This window comes from Labrus bergylta, chromosome 15 (genome assembly GCF_963930695.1).
Source record: "Labrus bergylta chromosome 15, fLabBer1.1, whole genome shotgun sequence".
Classification (NCBI taxonomy): Eukaryota; Metazoa; Chordata; class Actinopteri; order Labriformes; family Labridae; genus Labrus; species Labrus bergylta.
The window spans coordinates 24,917,305-24,940,821 of NC_089209.1; the positions used below are offsets into that span (position 1 = coordinate 24,917,305).

A 23,517-nucleotide genomic window follows, 5' to 3' on the forward strand; every position below is an offset into this window, starting at 1 on the left:
CATCAAGGACTCGACACACCCTCATAACTGCCTGTATTCACTGCTGCCCTTTAGGACAGAGGTGCAGGACTCCAAAAGCTCAGACCAGCAGACTGAGGAACAGCTTCTTCCTGCAGGTCATACGACCTGGGGCAGTCCAGAGGGAAGGTGCCACCCTGAAAATCCTAAACTGTGATCGGCTATTTGCTGTGTCAGAGGCGACTATTCTGCCTTCTTTTGAAAAAGGCGGCTTTTACTTTATTTTTTTGGTTTATATTTCAAATTGTCAATAAATAGTTTGCACATCTGTTTCATAACACAGGTGCATTGGAAAGTAATGCCCAATGTCTAGCCAGTTTTGGGGACCAAAACTAACTAACCAATCACTGTATTTAAGTCAGCCAGCGTGCAGTAGTTTGCATGCATTTAAAAAATATATTTTTAATTGTGATTTTGAACACACATCTTTTCTTGTGGGATGACACCTTGCAGTGGTTAAAGCTGTTGCCTAACAGCAAGGAGGTTCCTGGTTCAAATCCCTGTCAGACAGGAGCCTCTCTTTGAGGTGTTTGCATGTTCTCCTTGTGCATGTGTGGGTTCTCTTAGGTTCCTCCAGCTTCCTCCCACAGTCCAAAGACATGCTCGTTAGGTTAATTAGTGACTCTACATTGTCCGTAGGTGTGAGTGTGGCTGGTTGTCTGTCTCTGTATGTCTGCCCTGTGATTGACTGAAGGGCAGAGGGTACGGTGCCCTCATTTGACAGAGGCAAACAGATTTTTTTTTTTAAAGGATACAGTACAATGTTTGTTGATGTGGGTATAAGGTGCTCATAGAACAACAACTCGTTGAGTTTGGTCCAAATTGTCTCTTAATGGCATTGAGAAACTTGTAATTGTGTATTATAGATTAAACAAATATATCAAAACCTTGTTTAGTTGCTTTCATAATGTATGAAGTTAATTGTATACTTTATGACATTTGATCCTCCATATCCATAATAATGTGACATGTAATAATAATAACAAAAATAAGTTTATGTGAGGTGCGTAGTGGTTAGTGCACACGGCCCATGTGTGGAGGCTATAGTCCTCCAAGTGGGCGGCCCAGGTTCAAATTTAACCTGTGGCTTTTTCACACATATCAATTCCCCCTCTCTCTATCTCTCTCTCCCCCTTTCCAACCCTCTATCTACTGTCCTGTTTCTCCAATAAAGTTGGCATAAGGACTGTTTAGGGATGGAGGAAGTCAGAGATATAAACAGGTGCCTGATCATGCAGGATTTATCAACAAAAACAAGGATTTTAAATTGAATTCAGGCTTTTTATTGGAAGCCAATGCAAGGAGGATGTTGTTCCATTCCCCAAGATGGCTAGGAGATGAGGGGAGTAACAATAAATTAAAACCCAGGGAAAATAAATAGGAACTAAATATAAGCAAAGTTTAAAAATGATTTATTAACAAACTAAAGCAAAATGTGCAACACAAAACAAGCTTCTTCTAAAAAAAACACCAAACAAAAGAGAAGCCAATCTATCTCAAACACAACTCAAAACTAACAATCAAGATATAAACAATAAGGCAGCCTCCTCTCCTGCAATAGTTTGCTCCTGATTAGAAATAAGCCACAGGTGTGGCGCAACACCTGATGAGCACACACAGGAGAGAGAAAACAAAACACATACAAAACCATGGCACATAACAGATGTGTTGCTCAGTTTGGTTGTTTCTCAACCAGAAGGGCGGGGGTTCGACTCCCAGCTCCTGCAGCCACATGTCCAATGTGTCATGGGGGCAAGATAAGTTAACCCTTGCTTCCACTGCTTCGTCAGCGGTTTCAAATGTGTATGAATAAGGATACTGATCGTCACTTCACATATCAGCCTCTGCCATCAGTGTGTGAATGTGTTGGGGTGACCTGCGGTGTAAAAACGAGTCAAAAGAGTGATAAAACAAGCTCAAGACCTTTTCCTCTTTGCCTTTTTATGAAATCACCGAAAAATTGTAAAACTGAGGATAAAACATGACAACAACTTTTTTCCCAGCTACTTCCTGCTTACAGCTCTCAGGTGCTCTCCTCCTGCATGGCCTGCTGATGACTCATGACGTCACAGAGCCGCTCCCCATTCCTGAGCAGGTGCAGGTGATTGGCGCAGTGGGACTTGAACTATGAACTCGCACTAAACTCTTTACCAGGAAACTTGACATTTTAAAGTGGGTTAGGGTGCTGGGTGCGTGCCGAAGGGAGTCCGGGATTATTAAAAAGGCTTCTTTCTTTAATGGACTCTGGATCATGAGAGAAGGAGCGAGCATTCAACAACCTGTTTCCCTTTTTTCAATCCTCACGCAGAATGCCTCGCTGTGATTGACGACCGCACATCATGGAGATCCAAAAGAGGCTTTCTGCGTGTTGGGAGAGGTGTCTGGCATGTTTTAAAAAGCCGAACCCATCCGGAGGAGAAAGCAGGCGCCCCGATAAATCTGCCATAGTTATAGCAAACCCAGGTGCTGTTTCAACAACAGAGTCGAAATCTCCTTTGACTATAGGTCTCCAGTCGTTTCCAGCAGGGAGATCAGATGTTAATTACGTGGCTCTGTATGATTACGCCGCTCGAACCGAGGAGGACCTGAGCTTCAACGCGGGGGACACTTTAGAGGCTCTGGATAAAAGTACTGGAGACTGGTGGTTTGCTAAAGCCCTGACCGGAGTCTCAGCCTCCAAACAGGGATACATCCCCGCTAATTATGTGGCTCCTGTGGAGAGCATCGATGCTGAACCGTAAGTTTAAATCCAACACTATCCTAATTGCTGTTTCTGTCACATTTATGGAAGCTTAGTCTTGGGACTGTTTTTGTGGGACTGTTTTTGTGGGACTGTATGGAAGCCCACTGCAGCCAATAGACCGTGGAGGAAAAAAAATCCTGATATTCAAAATAATGACAAACTTTAAGTTAAACTCCACAAGATTATGAGAATCCATCTCTTTGTGAATCCCTTTTTTTCAGTTTCTTTACTAACAACTTTTATAGGCCTACTATACATTTCTAGAGGTCGCTTTCAAATATGAAGTCTGGTGGATGCGTGGCCATTTAGGGGGAAGCTTTAACACTGTTGCATTTTTCAGTCGGTTCAGTTTGCTTTCACACTGCACTTTGTCAAGCCCACCAAAGCCTGACAAATGTTGTGTACGGTATCTACCAGCCACTAGTTTGGGTTATAGCTCCCGTCAATACCATCCAGCCTAAAGCTGCACCATGACCTGAAAGTGAACAACTGTACAGTGGAAGAAAAGCGTCCCGTAGTGTGGCGCAGTTTTGCAGTATTTCGATCTCTAAAATGGAGATAAAGTTATGTCTGCTGTGTCATATGAACTGCAGCGTTGTGTAACCACTTTTATCACAGGCATGTGGACGTTCATGTGCAAGGAGGACTGAAAGCTGGTGTTGTTAGAAATGCTATCTTTAGCCAGGCTTGGCAAACGTATTTAAAATTGTTAACAGATGGCCAAATTCAACCCACAATGCACTGCTCTTTGGTTCGCTTCCCTTGTTTGGTTCGGATCGTGTTCTCATCTACGGCCAACTGAAACCCTGGTTTTTCAGCGGACCAGAGTTTGTTTCAGCATTCACACTAGGGCTGGGCGATATGGACCAAAACTCATATCTTGATATTGAGTAGCTGAATGGTGATACTTGATATATATCGATATGTTTTTTATTAACATTGAAAACACATGGAAAAATAAACTACCTTTTTGTGACTTTAAAAAGTAATATTATAAAATAAAAATGTTCCTTCAATACAATAAAAGAGAGAGAGAGGAGGAGCAGGGTTAAGAGGGACAGACAGTCAGTCATCATCAGTGAGATGAGAAAAAGGTGACCTGGCACCTCTATAACGTTATTTTAATGCAACATAAACTATATTGATATTAACAATATTGTCTTACCCTATATCTTGTTTGAAAATATATCGATATAGCTTAAAAACTCGATATATTGGCCAGCCCTAATTCACACCACCTCAAACCTGAAAGAACTATCCGACAAAGCGCACCAGAGTTTGTTACAAACGGGCCATATGATGATACACTTTCTAAAAACATTGAGTTAGTGTCAGGATTTTCTGAGAATCCGTCTCAGAAAATGTCATTGTTTTTTTCCTTACTTATAATTTGTGCAGAGTTTCTCATTATTTTTCTCAAACAGAATTTGTATTTCAGTTTCTCGTTATTGTCTTTCTATTTACGATTTTCAGGATTCTTTCTTTTGTTGTCATAACCCGGCAGATGTTGGCTTCCATACATCCTCTCTTAATGACATCACTCCAACATATTTTTTTGAGATAATAATATCTGCGATCCATAACTGATAAAAAGCCCATCATCAAACTTGAAAACAACCATGAAAATGTAAATGTCATGTCTCCTCAGAGCTCGGGAAGTTAAATCACTGTAAAATCTGTTAACATTTGCATGTCCAGCAGAGTGAAGTTTTCATGTTAATGATTATCTTTGACCAGGAAATGTCTGCTTACACCAGTTAATGATTCCCAACAACGGAATTCTCAAAAACACAGGAACTTCAGCAGTGCATTAAAAAAAAGAGCCTTTCCTGGCATACTACGAACAGTGGTATTGATTGAGTGTTTAATTATTATGACTGAAACTAGTTTGGCTACAAACTCCACACCTGTGGCCTCATGTTACCGCTTCAATGATCCATAAAATGCCTTTCAATAATGAGAAAGTAAAGGTCTAAACTAATCCAGATTACTTTTAAAGAGCACTATTTTCTTCTAAGACACATTGTAAAAGTAGCGTCGTATTTGTCTTTGATTCTCAGCCTCACCAGCATGTGAAACCTGTTTCTGCTCAGCTGTGCTCTGGTTTTTCCCGTTTGGTCACAGGCACAAGAATAGTTTTAAATCCCTGGATCATCTGTGTCATGGTTTCAATGAATCACAGACTTGCTGGTCATGATGAGACTAGATAGGAAAGAATAAGTTTCATAACACACAAAGCCAGGCTCCTTATCACGTACATCTGGAGGACAGTAAACCAGAATCACAGTGTGGGGCCTCTGTAAAGTTGGAACATTGTAATCACAGGTTTTGTTTTTCCTTCTATTTCACTCATAAAAACTGAACGTTTCCTTATTGTGCCACTTGTTCCCATCAAGATTAATGACTTATAGGCTGGTTAAATGTTAGAGACCTCTGAGGCTTGTCTCTGTTTGATCAGAGTCAGACCAACCTGCTCAGGAGATTTTATTTTTTTGTCTGAGAATGAAATCTGTGAAAGCAGCTGGAACAGAAAAGTTCTCGCAGCTGAGAAAACAGATTCTTTGAACACAACATACATACTACATACTATACTATACATTGAGCTTCATCAAGTTAAGTGGGGTACACGCTACAAGAATAATTAGCCCGATTCCCCCCTTCTGACCAAAAGTCAGCAAAGGCCCTACTATCTGATGGATCCAAAGATGATCTTGCCAGATATTCCTGTGGTGTGAGGTGTGTTAAGAATGATTTTAGACTCCCCGACCTGTTCGGAAGATGATCGGGACCGCCCCGATTAAATATTAAACGTCTTCAATATTTACAATTAGAAATCCTCTGTGGACTCTGTGAATTGACAAGTGGAACGGAACAATAGCCAATAGGGAAGCGAGCTGACTGAAGCAGGAAGCACAACAAACGTTACCATGTCGATGACAGCAGACGCAAAGCATAGAGTTAGATGTATGTCATAAATGTAGGACCAACTTGTTGATTTGTGGCAACAACGCAAGTTATAATACGTGTCTGTAAAACAATCCAACTGACAAGGAAAGGAGTTGGACCAAAATGTTTACTGTAATGGATGTACCAGCTAACAGCTAGCCACATTTAGCTTGACTGTCATAATTGTTTACTCTTAAATCGCGATCTGTAATCTTAAATGAGATTACACGTTTTGATAGTCGAGTGAAATGTTGGGCAACAACAGGCTAGTAAAAGGGACTGGGCCTTTGATTTGATTTTGAATGTTGGAGAGCAGTGCTTCATCTTGTGGCTGAATGTTAACATCACATTAAATAACAGTAAGTAGGGGTGCTAATAGCCTACTGGTTATTGCGCACTCCCCCCATGTGCGGAGGCTACAGTACAGTCCTCCTAGCGGGCAGCCCGGGTTTGAATCTGACCTGTTGCTCCTTTGCTACATGCGATTCCCAAGCAGCAACCTCCGGTGTTGAAAAATTAAGCTAATGTGGAAGTGCTAAATCCTGCAGTTCATTGAGTGTCCTCTAGAGGCTGGCTCCAGGAGCACCAGAAGTCACATACACACCCATATAAAAAAAGCAAAGTTTTCACAGCAGAAATTAACATGTTTCAAAATAGACAGGTCTGATTATCTTGTGTCTCGATCAGCACACACTGTACAGGGGTTGAACTTTGTCATAACTCGTCCACTTTGATGAAGGATAAGATTTATTCACAATAAGGAGCATAGCTGATGTGACTGACAGACAGGGGTGATGTAACAGTTTGTCAAGAGGCTTTAAAACCTGCCTCAGCTCTCAGCATGTCATCAGGTTGATGAAAAGTTAGGGTGAGACAGCATTTTCAGCATGGAGACGGCCTTTGATGGGACTCCAAAACCCCCAGCTGCACATATGGGTGATGTACGCCTTCGTACTGTAGTATCTACAGTCTATGACAAACACAGACCATTCAATACCGGCCTTAAAGGAAAATGCAGATGTTGCTGATATCTTTATTATTATTTTTAGCAAATGTCTTGAACTCTTCGTTCTTGCAGATGTACAGTTTTTGAATATCAAACTTTTACATTTTGACCGGTCATCTTTACTTAACATAGTAAAGTACAGTACTGTTAAATTTAGCTAAAAACTAGAGGAGATTTGATGGACCGGGACAGTTTTTAGCTGCTAATGAATCCCCATTTAGTGCTCTACTGAGTATGTGGGGCAGTAGGACTGTGTGGGACAGGTTGTTTATGTGTGTAGTGAAGACAGTACAGTACTGCTCACTGATTTGTTTTTTATAATAATAGATCCTAGCTGTTACTTGGCAAGAGGCACCCTGGACTGGTCCCCAGTCAATCACAGGGTTGGCATATAGAGACAGACAACCAGCCACACTCACACCTACGGACAAGGTAGAGTTAATAATTAACCTAACGAGCATGTCTTTGGACTGTTGGAGGAAGCTGGATGAACCTGAGAGAACCCACACATGCACGGGGAGTACATGTAAACTCCACACAGAGTGGCTCCTGTCAGACGGGGATTGCAGCTCCAATGTAGAATATCACCAAATTAATTTGTTAATCAAAAACATTTTGATTGGGTATATGTTTCTGTGTTATATTGTATGTTGGGGGTAGTAATAAGCCAGTTAAAATCAATAAAAATACTAAGAACAACAAAGTGAACCTTTGGGCCGCACTGTTGGTTTATTTATCATTTCAAACTGAGACTGACCAGCTGCATTTCTTTCCTTGCCTTCTAATTTGCAGGTGGTATTTTCCGGACACCAAGAGGCTGGATGCAGAGAAGATGCTGCTGGCAGAAGGAAATCTACATGGGGCCTTCCTCGTCAGAAACTGTGAGAGTCAGAAAGGAGAGCTCTCCCTCTCAGGTATGCTGAGGCAAAAAGCTAGGATGGCAACTTTAAGGTCACATGTTCACCTCCTTTTCAACCAGTTTAAATAAGTCTCTGAGCTCCACAAAACATGTCTTTGAAGTTTCTTGTTCTAAATCCACTCTGATCCTGTATTTAATCATGTCTATAAAACCCTCTATTTCAGTCCTGCTCAGAACCGGCTGTTTCTGTGTCTGTACCTTTAAATGTAAATGAGCTGTGTCTGACCACGCCCCCCTCTCTGGAAGGGCTTGGGTGTCTCGGGCTTTCTTGCTCCATGTCCTATTGTTTACAGTGAGAAGGCAGACTCAGAGGGCAGAACAAACACATAGCTGTGGGAGTGTCACCCACCTGGGGGAGGGGTTACTGCCCTTTGTGATGTCATGAAGGGAAAATCTCCAAACGGCCTGTTTGAGCACACATTTTCTAAAAAGTGGAGCAGGCAAAAGAAGGAGAGGATGGACTTTTCTCATCATTGAGAGGTTTATAGACAAAGACAGAGACACATATTAGTGTTAGAGAAACATGGTCAAGTGCATTTTGTGTAATATTTGAACTTCAAGTTCTCCTTTGAAACTGAAGCCTTAATTAAAGGGAATCATAAATATATTTTGTGTTAATTTTTCCATGAAAATTACTCATAATCCTTATACATGCTGGATAGTACAACACAAACTTTAAGATAAACAGCAACACTGAATGATTTTCAAAGCCAGTGTCTTATAGTTGCTAATGTTAACAAACTTCAGGTGGATAGAGAATTATGGGGGCTTAGGGTTTTGTATCCATCCTGTCTTATCTCTAGATTAAAGGTATTAAAAGGCCCAAATTAAACATTTGATTTAAAAAAAAAAAAAAAAGGAGCAATATTGAACCCTGCTGTTTTAAAATGGGTACTGCAGTCCAAATTCAAAATATTGTAGAGAGGTGTCTCCTCCCGCCCACTCCTTCCTAGAGTCGATGCTCACACAGGTTGCCATGGAGGACACTGTAGCTTCAGTGTTTAGCCAGCTCTGCATCGGTCTGTAAACCTTTCTGTGTTCTAACCTCTCTCCATTTTTCAAAAGCATCTCCAATATTGCTCCTAGTTCGACCACTTTTCTGCTCGTGGAGATAATTAGAAACATGCAGAGGCTTTTTAGGTCGGTTACAATCACTTCTATCTGAACCACTTCTCTTGCCCGCTTCCATCACTGCAACACCTTGTTAATTTTCTCTGTCTTTCACTACCACAAGAACAAACACTTCCATACATCGAGAGCAGTGTTGAGTTTCTCACCCACTCCCTCAGTTGACTTGAATGATTTATGGTTTCAAGGTGGACTAGAAAACATAAATATTCTCTGCCCCCATAAATGTACTCTTCTACTCTTTTAATCTGTGTTGACACTTCATTCGAGTCCTTTCCATGATGATTCTATCAGGGTCATTGATGAAAGCCAGTCGTTAACATTGTGGGAGTGAATGACAAATGAGTTAAGTTGACACACTGAAACTCTTTGCAATGAGCTCATACAGTACAAGTGAAGTATCCCCACCTTACTGTACACTGCCCTTCCAACATCAATATGATCATTATTTAAAGAAAATGCAATAATTTTTTGCTGGAAAAGGACATTTCTGTGCACACTAAGCTGAATGGAAAAGCTAATGCTAATCATGTAAGCAATAAGTTAAAAATTGTGTTTGCTTGTTTTAGCTAAAAACATAGGGCCTAGCTTTACCTCGAGGAAAACTATCTTAAGCAGTTCTTCACTGTTGACTGATCACTGCATGTTTACTTATTTTCAGTGCTAGACAATGGGAAGGTGAAGCATTACAAGCTGAAAAAACTAGACAACGGTCACTACTTTGTGTCCAGGACCAGATCCTTTCAGACACTGAAAGAGTTGGTGGAACATTACTCCAAAGACTCCGATGGCCTCTGTGTGCGTCTGGGGGAACCATGCAATAAGGTAAATACGTAAAGTTTGCTTAAATCTGTTGTGTTTTTGTATCTGGTCTTTTCTTTTCAGCCGCACACAGGCTGTAAACTCACATTGGCATCTCAGTGAACAATGACTACTCCTGTCTGTTTAGATGGAGGCTCCACAGACTCACGGTCTGTCATACAACACTGTGGACCAATGGGAGATTGATCGCAAGTCCATCAAGCTGCTGAGGAAACTGGGAGCCGGTCAGTTTGGAGAAGTGTATGAAGGCCTTTGGAACGACACCACGGCGGTCGCAGTTAAGACCCTCAAATCTGGTACGCTGTCCCTCCTTTTCTATGACTGCAGGTGTTGACTCTAATATAAACATTCCAGGAATAAACAACAATATGAGATTAGTAAAATCTCATAACTAAGCATCAAATGGACAATGTTTTATCTCCTTGTTGGCTGTAAATTAAATATCAGAGCTGCAGCTTTTAATCCCATCTTGACAACTTGTTGATGCTGTAACGGGCATAAACTGCATTGTCTTTACTCGCTTGTCTCCTGAAGCTAACAGCTACTGCTCCAGGCTTTTTATATATTCGGAATTTAGCATTTCAATGGTAAAGAAAAATCTGTCTTTATGTTAATGTTACTAGCAAAAAGGTCTTTTGACGGAAAAGATAATTGGACCCAGGTTAGTGCCCTGAGGTGTCTCTTTTGTTACTAATGTGTTAATCGTTTCTTTAGGTGTCGTTAGGGTTCTTTTTTCTGTTTGCAGTCGAAGTAGAATTAATCAACCACATATGGCTTGGCCTGAAAATCAGTTATTCAATATCTGCTAGCTGTTCCAGAAGCTGTCACTCTTGGTTTTTATATACTTGTCTTGTAATAGATGTTTATTTCTGATAGTTGTACAGAAGTTCCAATGCACACCCACCTAGTGTTGTTGTGCTGTATACTATTCTGTTTTCTTGTTCCCCCAGGCTTGTTTAATTCAGGTTAATGATTTAAAAATGATCTTTGGTGATTTAAAGCAGCAATATGTAACTGTGACACCTAGTGTTTAAAATAGTGTCCAAATTCAAAACATTGAAGAGAGCTGTCTCCCCCTGCCCCCTCCTCTCTGGAGTCAATGCTCATGCAGGTTGCCATGCGCGGACACTGAAGCTTCAGTGTTTATCCAGCTCTGCATCGGTCTGTAAACCTTTCTGCGCTTTAACCTCTCTCCATTTTTCAAAAGCATCTCCAACATTGATCCTAGTTTGAGCACGGTTCTGCTCGTGGAGCTTATTGGAAACATGCAGAGGCTTTTTAGAGTACAATCACTTCTATCTGAACCACTTCTCTTGCCCACTTCCATCACTGCAACACCTGTTGGTTTGACCTGATAACTGGTCTCATATCTGGCAACCTGAAGGGTGTCCAAAACGGCCGTGTGGGGGTGCCTTAAAACCGCCTACCTTCTCTGGTCCAAACAAATCCAGAGCATTCAGGACCAGAATCTAAAGTTAGGAGGACATACTGGCTGCTGCATTGTTGTCAGAGAAGCCAGCACTTCAACATAGCATGTTTCCTGAATGTCTGATGATGTAGTAAGGTCACTTTATCATTTCATTCAGTAAATATCATACATATTACTCCTTTATCACTGCAGTTGGTTTGCTGTGTTCATATTTACAATAATAGTTTTTTTTAATAATTTTTTTTTACTTCCAATGGTTATGTAAGTCTACAATGGCACGCCTGGTTTGGATAGTTAGCATTAGCGGCACCACAAGCCTCCTTGGTTTAAATATCACCAAAAAAAAACACCAATTCTAACAATTATATTCCACTCCTAACATACGATCCCTGCTCACTTTTTTCAGGTACCATGGACCCCGAGGACTTCCTGAGAGAGGCCCAGATCATGAAGAGGCTGCGGCACGCCAAGCTGATCCAGCTGTATGCCGTGTGCACCATGGAGGAGCCCATCTACATCATCACAGAGCTGATGAATAATGGCAGCCTGCTGGAGTACCTGCAGAGTAAGATAACTCGCTTTCATCTGCTCATGTGATTATGGTCTACTTTATGATGGGCTCAGAGTCCACTGCTACTGTTCTGTGAAAACAATTCACCCTGCTGTGGCAAAGATCAGGTGACATTAGTGAGTTACCGGAGCAACAAGACCATTTAATATCCTGCAGTTATAAATCTAAACTTTGTCCCCACATCATGAATTTAACTCCTTTGTATTCTTGGCATTTAACGGAGGGTAGTCATTGGACTTAAATCAATGTGCTTGCATGCTTATAAAGGGTACATTAAGATTTATAAACTTAAAAGGTTACTTGAGAACTCGCTGGTGTCTGTCTGCAGGACTCCAGGTGCTCTGATGTTAAAATACAACAACATGTGATGTACTACTGCTAACTGAGTTTTATCTGTTTGCATCAGGTCAGAAGGAATGACAGAAATAGATTATGTTGAGGAAGACAATGGGCGCTCTCGCTGTCTAGTTTTTTCACTGATTTGTCTGCTTGGTAACGTAGTCAGCTGTTGGAACTGGAGGGTCGTGATAAATAACTCATGGAAGATAATGAAGCCAAATGTTATAACCAGGGTTGTTTTATTTTACACATTTTGGAAACTGAATGATAAACGGTTGTGTATCTGACAGCATGACAGAAAGGATCTCTACAGAAGAAGAAGAACACAAGAGTTTATTTATTTATTTACATTGGATCCCATTAGTTGTTACCGCAGTAACAACTATTCTTCTGGGGTCCATACAAGCAAAACAAGACAGAAAAAACAACTACACAAAAACATGATTAATCAAATTCACAACATTAGTGAAAAAAATAAAATACAATCACAGACAAACCAAGGACTGATACAATGCATAATGTCATGAGCACATCAACGGTTAAAACAGCAGTTTACCTAATAAGTATTAAAACTTAAGTTGCAGGGGAGCCGTCTAGCCTAGTGGTTTTATGGCGCGCCCCATGTACAGAGGCCGTGGGTTCGAGTCCGACATGGGTCCTTTGCTGCACGTCATTTCCCGCTCTCTCCTCCCTATATATCTAGTCTCTATTCAGCTGTTCTATCCAATACAGGCAAAAATGGCCCCAAAAAAATACATCTTAAAAAAAAAAGAACACAGGAGTTGCTGGTCTACAGAGTCTTAGATAAAGCAGTTATTGTGTGTTAAAGGAGTAAACATTTTGTCCAAGCTAACCACTTAAACATGGTCACACAACCCAAATAAACAAGAGGATCAACTCCTGAGTTCAGCTAGTTGAAAAGACTCTTTGAAGATGGATTTGCAGAAAGTGATTTAACGGCTGTGTTGGGTTCAAAAAGAGATCTGATGGAGCGTCACTAGCGTAGTGGTTGGTGCCCGCTCCCCATGTACAGAGGCTGAAGTCCTCAAAAGCATGCGGCCCAGGTTTGAATCCGACCTGTGGCTCCTTTCCAGCATGTCATTCCCCACTCTCTCTATCCCTGATTTATGACACTATCCTCTGTCCTATCTATAAATACTGGCACAAAAAGCCCCCTCTCACCACCCCCACCCCCCCCCCCCCCCCCCCCCCCAAGATCTTTGTCTTTCTCAGTAAACTCAGTCTGAGCCTGTTGGTGATTTAAAAAACTCCTGGAGTATTCATTTCACTTCACATGCTGGGGCATGTGCAGTTGTCATCTGTCAGACAGACGTGCTGTTTGTTTGTGGAGGAAATGTAGTGTCACTTTCATTTAGAGTGACGGTCACTCCGAGGAGCGCTCAAGTGGAATAATGCCCTCCGCCCAGTGTGGAGACCCACATCCACAATAATCCATCATGATACACCCCCACTACCATGACAGCTAACTGGTATTGACAGTGCAAAGTCACACTAGTATGACGTTCAACACATAATCAAGCGTATCATCATTAAGAACTCACTGCATAGTTCTAACTCATGGTTGGACTGACAACGTGCCTCTCTACCATGATCACAGAGGATAAGGGCGCCACGCTGCAGATCCAGGACCAGATCGAGATGGCTGCTCAGGTGGCGTCAGGCATGGCCTTCCTGGAGTTACAGAACTACATCCACAGAGACCTGGCAGCCAGGAACGTGCTGGTGGGAGAGAACAACATCTGCAAGGTGGCCGACTTCGGCCTCGCCAGGGTCTTCATGGTGGGTTTTCTTATTCTTAAGTGTTACTGCTCTGTCTCTAGCCATGTTCTCACCTCACCCCCAGGAAATGAAAACATAATTCAATGACACAGTGTTGTTGTACCTGTACTCACTGCCTCGAAGTGTAACTAAAGCAAGCCTGCATTCTCCACTAATTACACGTGCTGTTGTCATTTACTGGCATGCACTGTTGACTGGTTTGTCATGTGAACCTTCTGCTAACACCCGGGCCTGTTGTTTCTCTCCCTGCCTGCAAACACCACCTGTCTTATGTAACTCTGTTAGTTCATCTTCATTCACTCTAAGCCCTGATCTTACACTACTTACACATATTATGTCTGGGTACAACCAAACTGACAGTTTGTAATTTCACTCTTTAATACATTAGAGGTCAATACCAGCAGTGAAAGTAGTTTTAAATTATTGCTCGTACTGAAACCAAAACCTTCATCCATTCAATCCTGAATCTTTATTAAGGATAGCGCCAATTCTTAACAAATGTTATGTCGAGACACTTTACAGCAGAGCAGAGACCTTACTGTTTGGTATTTAAGAAAAGAAAAATGGGATGCAGGAAGAAGGATAGGGACAAACATAGGGGAGGGGGGGTGGCTGGTCCATAGCGGCAGGCTGTCCCCACCAACAATCCCGAGGAACCGACGAGAGCTTTCAGCAAAATCTTGTGCTCACGTTAACTAGCAGAAATGAAGATCAAAACACAGCACTGACGGTTCAGAAGCTTTTCCAAATGACTACAAGGAGACAAACTCGTTTCAGATGATGATACTGTAACATGATGTGTTTGATGTGTGATGAAAGTGCGGCTGTGACTGGTTTCTAAATATCCTCTAAAATGCTGCACACATGTGACTCTAAATCTGAGTGAATAAAAACTGCTGGTGTGTTCTTTGTTCCTGTTTTAGAAAGAGAATGAGAGCGTGTATGAAGCCAAAGAAGGATCTAAAATCCCTGTGAAGTGGACCGCTCCAGAGGCCCTGCACGACAACAAGTTCAGCATCAAGTCCGACGTTTGGTCCTTTGGAATTCTGCTGCACGAGATCATGACGTTTGGACAGATGCCTTATATGGGTGAGACTTTGATCAACTCTATTGTAAATCTAAACAATTGTTCTATGATTTCAAAAGTCAAGGCATTGAAAACCCAAAACATTAAGGTTGGAAATGATATACTTGGCCATATTCTTACTTATTGTAGGACTTGTACTTATTATTATTCTTCTTATTCCCTTCATAAAGTTCATCTACCAAACGTGCAACATCAATTATTTAATATGCTTTTTGATTTATCAAACCAGTCTTTGCATCTGTCTCTCTTAAACCACCAGACTTCTGTTGATGAAGACCGTGATAATTCTTAAAAGAAAAATTGGAGATGCCGGTCGTCTGTGCATCCACTTCTACGTTTTTTAATATGTTGTGTGATTCAAACCAAACATTTCAAACAACAAGGTCGCACACAAACAAAAACGTATTAACTTAGGACATAATTCCACCCAGCCTGTTTTTCTGAGTGCCAGCGTCTATTTTTCAATTGTTTTCAATGAGTGGAGAGCGTTTGCAGCAGAAGGCGACCGCCTGGAGAAAGTTTTCCAAATGTTTGATGTTCCCTCTAGTTTTGCACCATGCGGATCGAGTCTTGTACCCACAGCCTCTTTGCTCCGTGTGTGATCGGGAATAAAATATTGTCAATTAAAAAAACATGCAGTAAAAAGCCGTGTTGGCACTACAGCGGTCGTTGTCAACAGACTGTTGTCATGGAGACAGGACGGACGTGCAGCACTTTTCTTCTCGGCACACAAACGCTTCATGCAAGTGCTACAGAGCGCAAAGCCACCGCTTTTCTGCCCAGAAAAGACGCTAGGTGGACACGGGGTCTTAGATAGGCAGCAGAATAAGAATTTCTCCAGTGTTCTGCAAGGTTCAATTTCTGTTTTTGTCAGTGGAGTCTGGTATCGATGAATGAGTGTTTCTAAATGAATAATATAAATCTAACCGAAGCAGGCCGGCTCTGTTTGAATCCGACCTGTGGCTCCTCTCCCACATGTCATACCCCTCTGTCTCTCGCCCAAATTTCCAACTCTACTCACTCTCCAGTCTCTCCAAAAAAAGGCCCAAAAAGCCGAAAAAAAACTTTAATAATAATAAAAATAAAACTTTAAAAGATCTGTAGCAGTTATTTTCTGTGATTAACAAATGGAGCTGATCAGCGGAAATATCAACTTCTGTTTGTTGATGTACTGAGATCAGGTATAGCTGCCTCCAAAGGACCCCATGGCATTACAGCCAAAGTTGACCAGAATTCATTTTAAATGCAACATAGGTCCTAACTATTTTGTGTTTCTTGCAGCCATGACAAACTACCAGGTGGTCCAGAGGGTCACTCAGGGCTACAGGATGCCGTGCCCCCCCGGCTGCCCCAAAGTCATGCATGACATCATGATGGACTGTTGGAAAGAGAACGAGCAGGAGCGGCCCACGTTCGAGACCCTGCAGTGGAACCTGGAGGACTTCTTCGACCTGGATGTGACCTCGTACGACGACGCTAACAGATACTGAGCACGCTGACGGGCTGCGACTCGTGGGAAAGACGATAACATCCAATCGAAAATCACCCGAATCCAATCATGCACTTACACTGATCTTTTTTTAAGAACCAGCAGACTGAAAGTGTGATTTAAACCGTTTTTAATCAAGGCCGTCATTTGAAGGATGATAAGTGATGGATCTGCATGTGATTGGATACTGAAGCTGCAGAAAGAAGCATTTTTTTTTTTTTTTGAAGTTGCTGGCTTTGCTTTGTTTTGAAAACTGAGCGCACTTTCAGACAGGCTCGTCTCACCTCCTAAAACACACATGACTGGAATAGGCCTCTTTCAGCACAGACATAAAAGCTGCTATCCGTCCATCTCGACCAACAGGTTCCTCTTGCACGCCACATAGCTTGCATTCTTTCCACTGGCTACCTTTTTACCGGAGAATGGGAGGTACCTGAGCGGATGAGTGAGTCATGTTCACCTTCGAGGTTTTCCCCTGTCTGCTTTGTGTTTATAGACTGTGAGACTGAGTGATTAACAGGACCTTTCATCTGAGCTTAATCACTAATGTCTGTAACTGAACACATGCAGAGCTGCATGACTGTATTATATGTCACTCCAGAGTCATGACCAGGCCACGCCCTCCATTACATCATCAAATAGTTAACTTTTAGCTTCTCTCTTTGTATCAGAGTAAAAAACTGCGACTTACAAAAGGACAGGTTTATAATAACATGTGCAGGGAAATAAAATAACACACAAATGTTCAAAATCATCTCTATTTTTTCAGTTCTGGCTCTAAAACACACAAATTACATGCAAAACTGAGATTTATTTTTTAGACACTTGAAATAATTGTTGAAAAGTCTTCATGTCATTTAGCTTTATGTAGCTATTTGGCAGAACTGATGCTGTTTAGCAGTTAGGGCCTCTCTCTGTCGATCATCCATACGGCCTCCTTTCTCAATATTCTGACAGTTTGTTGTGATTTGAACGCTGACCTTGTTGTGATTTTATCCAGATTTGCACTTACTTTTTAACTTTCATTGTCTGTAACTTTAATTAAAACGTGAGCATGTGGGTGATGGACACTGTTTGGGATTTTTCCCAGGAAATATAAGAAACCAGGGCCCAGCGTTATTAGATTATTTATTTTATTAAAGGACCTGGGTTTCTACAAATAAATATCTCTTTGTATGATTCAGACTGTACACGTGTCCCTTCTGTGATTGTACATACGATGATGTTGTATCTGAAGCTGGTTGTACAACTTAAGTGTTCATGAAAGCAATAATTATATTGAGTGTCTCTGGAATTCGTTTTTCTGCTCTCTACCAGCTGAGGCCCCGGATTTCTGCATTTTTAGGGGGTAATGACACACACGAGTCCACTTGCTGCCGTCTGTTGTTATTATGGGGTACTTTAAGTTGATGCATTGTTGATTTTATTCATGTTGAACTTGCAGTATAATGACGCAATGACTGAACAATGTGACTTTGTGCTTAAGCCCTGCCTTTTTATTATTTTTTTTAATGATTTTTGTCCAAAGCTGCAGAGCTGCTCTCAGATCTGTGGCCACGTTGTTTATGACCAGCTGGAGCGATGACACTAATTAATGTTCGAGATGTATATTTATAGTTAAATGTTGGAATTATGATCTGCAGCAAGAGGAACATGCTCACACATCTGCATGAGCCTACAGCTGCATGCCTATGCCTATAGTCTTCATGCTGCTCACTGTGCACTCTGTCAGACAAAGACTGGACTGTCACCTGGTCTGTACTTTATCTTGAGTCTGGACCCTGGTCTTCTTTGCTTTCGACACTCTAACCACCTTGCAGAGAAGTTGATGCACAGAGACGTCTTGAACTAAACAATCAGGGGAGACCTCTGCAGGCTCTCTGAAGACGTCACCAACACGCCCTCTTAAGTGGGACAGAAGTGAAGAGAATGGAGATTTGCGTGTGCATGAAGTCTAAACGCAGTTAAAAGGGGAAATCCAGCTCATCCTGACGTATGATCTCCCGCTCTGATGATTTTAATGTCTTGTTAATTGTATATTATTACCATGGAAGTGTTCATGTATAATTTTACATAGTTATCCTTTATGCATAATGTAATAAAACGGCTTATATGTACGATGATCTTGGTTTAGTTATTGGCTCTTGTACTGTGTAATTGTATCCTTAAATTTTGATTTAAGTACACCAACACAAGGCTCCTCAGAGGCGACAGAAGAATAATGCACAAGGTGGAGATAATTATATAACATGCACGTTCTTAAAGGTCCCATGTTGTAAAAACTGCTCTTCACCATCTTTTTCTAACACTAATATGTGCCCTTAATCTGTCTACAAATCCCCCAATTATAAGAAAAGTCCATCATCTCCATCTTTTGCCTGCTCCTCTTTTCAGAAAATGTGTGATCAAACAGGCCATTTGGAGATTTTCCCTTCATGACATCGCAAAGGGCAGTAACCCCTCCCCCAGGTGGGTGACACTCCCACAGCTAGGTGTTTGTTCTGCCCTCTGAGTCTGTCTTCTCATCGTAAACAATAGGACATGGAGCCTGAGCCACACAAACCCTTCCAGAAGTCTTTGTCTGTCCTATCGACGAGATTGTTAAATTAAAGAAAAAAAAAAGAAGTTTTTTGCTGTGTGTTTGAGTGGACAAGCTGTGTGGCTCTAGGCCTTTCCAAACCATCTTTACCTCCATTTGTATGCTCTTGTCATGGAGGGTCTGTCATGCTAATTGGTATTCATAAATACTTAAAGGAGTAGGAGTGGGCTAGGCCCTCCGACAGAAAGTGTACAACCCACTACACATACTGCAGTATTCTAGAAAAACCTCAGGGATATTTTTTAACACCTTGACTTTAATCTTAAAATCAAAAAGGAAAATCTTCCTCATATTATTATTAGAAAGCAGTATCTCAGTCTGTAGGGACTTAAGAAGTGGAGGGTCGCTGGTTCAAGTCCTGTTGTGGACCAAATCTGGTAATTGGTCTGGTACCAGAACACTTCCTGAGCACTGCCGCGGTTTCCTTTGAGCAGGGCACTGAACTCTTTCATGTGCAGCCCCCTCACTCTGACATCTCTCCATCAGTGCATGTGCATAGGATCCTGTTTGTGCATGTGTGTGTGTCTCAGCCTTTGTGTGTGTAGCATGTTCAACAACAGAGGGTAATAAAGGACATCATCTTATTCTATTCTATTTTATTTACCTTATACAGAGACTTACTGTTGAAATGTGAAAGCCCACCACCCATGCGCAGACTTTGTGTTTTTTAAAGGTGAGAACAGTTTAAGGATATTTATTTAGTTGTTTGTTGATCTGAAAAGTCATATTTTAGCCCAAAGAGGCTGAGAGGCACTGCTTTTAAAACACTGTAGACGTTGATTCACAATCCAAACATCACATGAGCAAACACAGGGAAGTTCTCAGTGGACAAGAGTAGATGTTGATCCAATCCTTAATTTTCATTGTAGGTTGTTACAATTCATCATTTCATTTGCAGCACTTATCATGACCCCCACTTTAATTTTAAAATGATATATTTAAACTTGTGTGCCTGCGTTTTATGGATTTTTCTTTTATTAAATGGAAGCAACAAGATAGAGGGATTAAAAGAATAGACTCAAGCTTTTTTAAATTTTAAATTTTAAATTACAATGACAGAGTATTCCCTTAAGACATTTGTGCAGTTTTATCATTATTTTTTTAAACTTTCTATTTTTACTTGAAAAGAAAAATTCTCTCACACTACTCTCGCTAAGCATCACCAATTTATTAGAAAAAAATCACAACGTTTCAGTCCCTCTGAACCTTTGTGAAGTGTATATTTTTTCTTTTCAAGTGTTACTTTGTCGTCCTACGCACTTCATGAGATAGTTTGTTGTGCAAACACCTCCTCAAAAACGTTCTTTTGTTAAAAAGGCCTTTTGTCCCTAAAGCCTGGAAGAAACATCAGGATGGTTCTTTTGTTAGTATTTTTATTATTTAGTGTCTACTTTTAAATGTTTCTCTCTGTATATTAATAATGGAGTTCTGTAAGCCTCTTTTGGGCTGGACATGTTGTTAATGCATGAGACAATAATCAAATCAAATCAAATCATATACCTGTATTTACCCAATGTTAAACAGCATGCATGCATTTCCCCCTTTTGGCCACACGGTGGTGCTGACACTCCTGCTTACACTCGTGTCAGTCTGATCTATTAGTGAGCAGATCCAGACTGAAACTAAAACCTTCTGTTTAACATCGGCCTTTTGTACCAAGCTCAGGATAAGATCTCTAAATGCCTCCACCATAACAATATCAATTATTAATGTATCATTATTATTCAGCATTTTTCAGGAGGAGATTTCAGATTATTCTGATCAGTTTCTAACTAGAACTAGGAAAAGGGAGCACATTACTCCTGTGTTGGCTTCTCTGCACTGGCTCCCTATACCAGCTAGAATAGAATTTAAAATCCTTCTTCTCAGTTACAAAGCTCTAAATGACCAGGCACCATCTTATCTTATAGAGCTAATAGTGCAACATTACCCTTCAAGAACATTATGTTCCCAGAATGCAGGCCTGCTCGTGGTACCTACAGTCTCTAAAGCTGTTTATTCATATACACACCTGAAAATACATACACTAGATCATGTCAGGAGGACTACTCCGGAGATTCTCCTGACCTGGTTGTTCACATATGAACCTCACAGCGGGAGACTATCCCTGTCAGATGACACTGACTCCAGTCACAGGATATAAACGTCACTCCCCCTCTCCCATTGGCTCGAGGTGAATTCTCCTGAGAATATCCTTGGGGTCTGGCAGGAGAACTCCCCGGGTGAAGTCTGAGTGAAAAATTCAGCTGTTTGCGTTCATTTGAGTTTTTCAGGAGTTTTCTGCAAGTGTGAAAACCCTATACTGTAAATAGTGTAAACAGTTATCAGGCCCCTCCCTTCTGGTATAATCTACCAGTCAGGGTCTGGGAGGCAGACACACTCTGTACTTTTTAAGAATAGATTCAAAACGTTTGCTTTTTGATAAAGATTATAGTTAGGGCTGGCTCAGGCTTGGACCCACTGTAGTCAGACAACTCATGCTTTTATTTATAGCAGCAGAACAAAGTCTGTGTTTCATGTCTAGGTTCTGACCTCATCACTCCTCCTAGTTTTATTTTACATTTTGAGGAGTGATAATAAGACATCTTAAGACCCCCCAGTCTGAGCCTGGGTGGATACTGGTGTTGGTTGGAGGTGTTGGGGATGAGCGAGAGTGCAGGACTGATGCAGGTCAGAGCTGACATAGGGAGAGCAGAGGATGAGAGCAGATATCTTGCAGCTTAAATAGACCACTAATGAAGAAGGTGTTGTCGGGTAGTTGTTGAATATGATGCGTCAAGGCAAGTTAGTTTATGAACAGTCAAGGTTTGCTCTTGTCCAGTTTTTTTCACTCAAGTGCTCTTTGATTTTTCTGCCTTCAGTTTCACCTCGTCTATTATTTAATTACTTGAATCTGGTCAGACCTGGTAACGGGAGGTTTTTTTTGCTTCCAGGACGCTTTCATAAATCTTTCCCAAACTTCTCAAGGGAGATCAAACTCTCAACCCCAAAACAAACTTCAATAAGAGTGATTTATTTAACAGTTTAGGAAAAGATAAATGTTCAATATATTTGTCGCTTAGACTCCGTCATGATGACTTGATGCACTCAGAGGGATAGTGAGGCCGACAGCAGGATAGGGCACCCCCTGATGGAGTCTAGACCCTGGTGGTGGTGGTGGTGGGGGTGGTGATTGAAGGATGCAGGATGTGATGAGGAGTGGGTCTCTGAGGCTGGATCTGAACTCTGCTGAGCTGGACTGGAGGTGACTGGGGCGGAGGAGGGTCGCAGCGATTGCACTGAAATGACAGACTGACTGTGGAAGGTTTTAAAATCTGACAGCAGCAGGATGATTGGTTGAGAGAGGTTGTGGCAGAATCTGGTTGGATTAATACCTAAAGAGTAAACACCCCAAATCATCTGATTACCAGAGCAGGAAGAGAGGGAGTGGCTAAATTGAATGAAGTAAAAAGAATAAATGTGTGAGAGATATAAACAGTCTTCCTGCTTTAACTTACTCTGAGCTCTATTAACAGAGTGCAAAAACAAGCTTATCTGGGCGTGCAGTGAGAAGTAAAGGGATACCGCTCTCCCTTAGTTTATGATATCGTACCTTCAAAATGAAATTTAATCTATTAATTAAATTTTTGTAGTTCTTAAAAGACAAAAAAAAAACACTGGTTCACACTCAAACATCCTAAATCATTTGCAGAGTCTCATATTTTTGCCAAAGGTCCTTCAGCCCTTCATGTTCCTTTAACTTGAAGTCACAGCGACCCAAAAGCCTTTCCACTTCACTTTAGTTTATTATGATCCCCATCAGCCGCAGCATTACACGAAACAGCGGGAACAACTAGGGGTAAAGTGTCTTGCCCAAGGACACATCGGACATGAGGCTGCAGGAGCGATACCAACTGATCGACAGCGACCATCATAAACTCGTGCAAATAAGTTTCATGCATAATTTGGTCATCAATGTCAAACATTCAAGACCTAGATAAGGTAATTACATAATATATTAAAAAAGAAAGACAACAGGAGCGCTTCTGGTATCCCTCAAACCACCGGTGCTTGTGGAGGGGAAAACTTTAAAAAAAAGGGGGAGGAGGACTAAAGACCAAAAAACATTGGCATAAATAATCCAGGTCCAGGCACTCAGGATGGTTGAAAAATATAAAAGGCCTTTAATTCAATGTTCAATACAACATAAAAAAAAAATACCAACACATATCGTTTTTACATAATATATTAGTTTAGATGTTATCATAGAGGACATTTACTTAAAGGAGCAATATGTAACTCTGACACCTAGAGGGTACTGCAGTCCAAATTCAAAACATTGGAGAGAGCCACGCCTCCAACCTAGAGTAGATGCTCACACAGGTTGTTGTGGGAAGAGTAAAGCATGCGAACAACATGTTACTTTGTCATTGTCTGGAGTGACAGTGAAGGGCGGCGCTGACGGACTGCGTCACACACACATGCAGTATGTGGAAATTGACAGTAAGAGTCATCATGTCAGGGGGGAACGCAGACCTACCAGTTTTTGTATCAAGAGTCAGTTGACGCAGGCTGACCACCAGGGTCTAAACTAAATTAAAAACTATTTGTCAACGGCAGACAAGACAATACCATGTCATTA

The 23,517-nt window shown here is 41.3% G+C and overlaps 1 protein-coding gene across 1 annotated transcript; it reads left to right on the plus strand.

The window, feature by feature from the left end:
* The first annotated feature begins 2,143 nt into the window (after nucleotides 1-2,143).
* frk (fyn-related Src family tyrosine kinase) lies at nucleotides 2,144-18,420 on the plus strand. The gene is made up of 8 exons (XM_020636678.3): nucleotides 2,144-2,755; nucleotides 7,506-7,627; nucleotides 9,422-9,585; nucleotides 9,710-9,878; nucleotides 11,418-11,576; nucleotides 13,540-13,721; nucleotides 14,645-14,810; nucleotides 16,090-18,420. Exons 1-8 carry the CDS (start codon nucleotides 2,358-2,360, stop codon nucleotides 16,296-16,298), a joined length of 1,569 nt encoding a protein of 522 aa, XP_020492334.1. The 5' UTR covers nucleotides 2,144-2,357; the 3' UTR covers nucleotides 16,299-18,420.
* The last annotated feature ends 5,097 nt before the right edge of the window (nucleotides 18,421-23,517 follow it).

Bases quoted from the DNA above. Each gene is read 5' to 3' on its own strand.
- frk (XM_020636678.3), top strand. From the start codon at position 2,358: ATGGAGATCCAAAAGAGGCTTTCTGCGTGTTGGGAGAGGTGTCTGGCA. The intron at 9,879-11,417 runs GTACGCTGTCCC...CACTTTTTTCAG, and splicing joins AGTTAAGACCCTCAAATCTG to GTACCATGGACCCCGAGGAC. The intron at 13,722-14,644 runs GTGGGTTTTCTT...TTCCTGTTTTAG, and splicing joins GCCTCGCCAGGGTCTTCATG to AAAGAGAATGAGAGCGTGTA.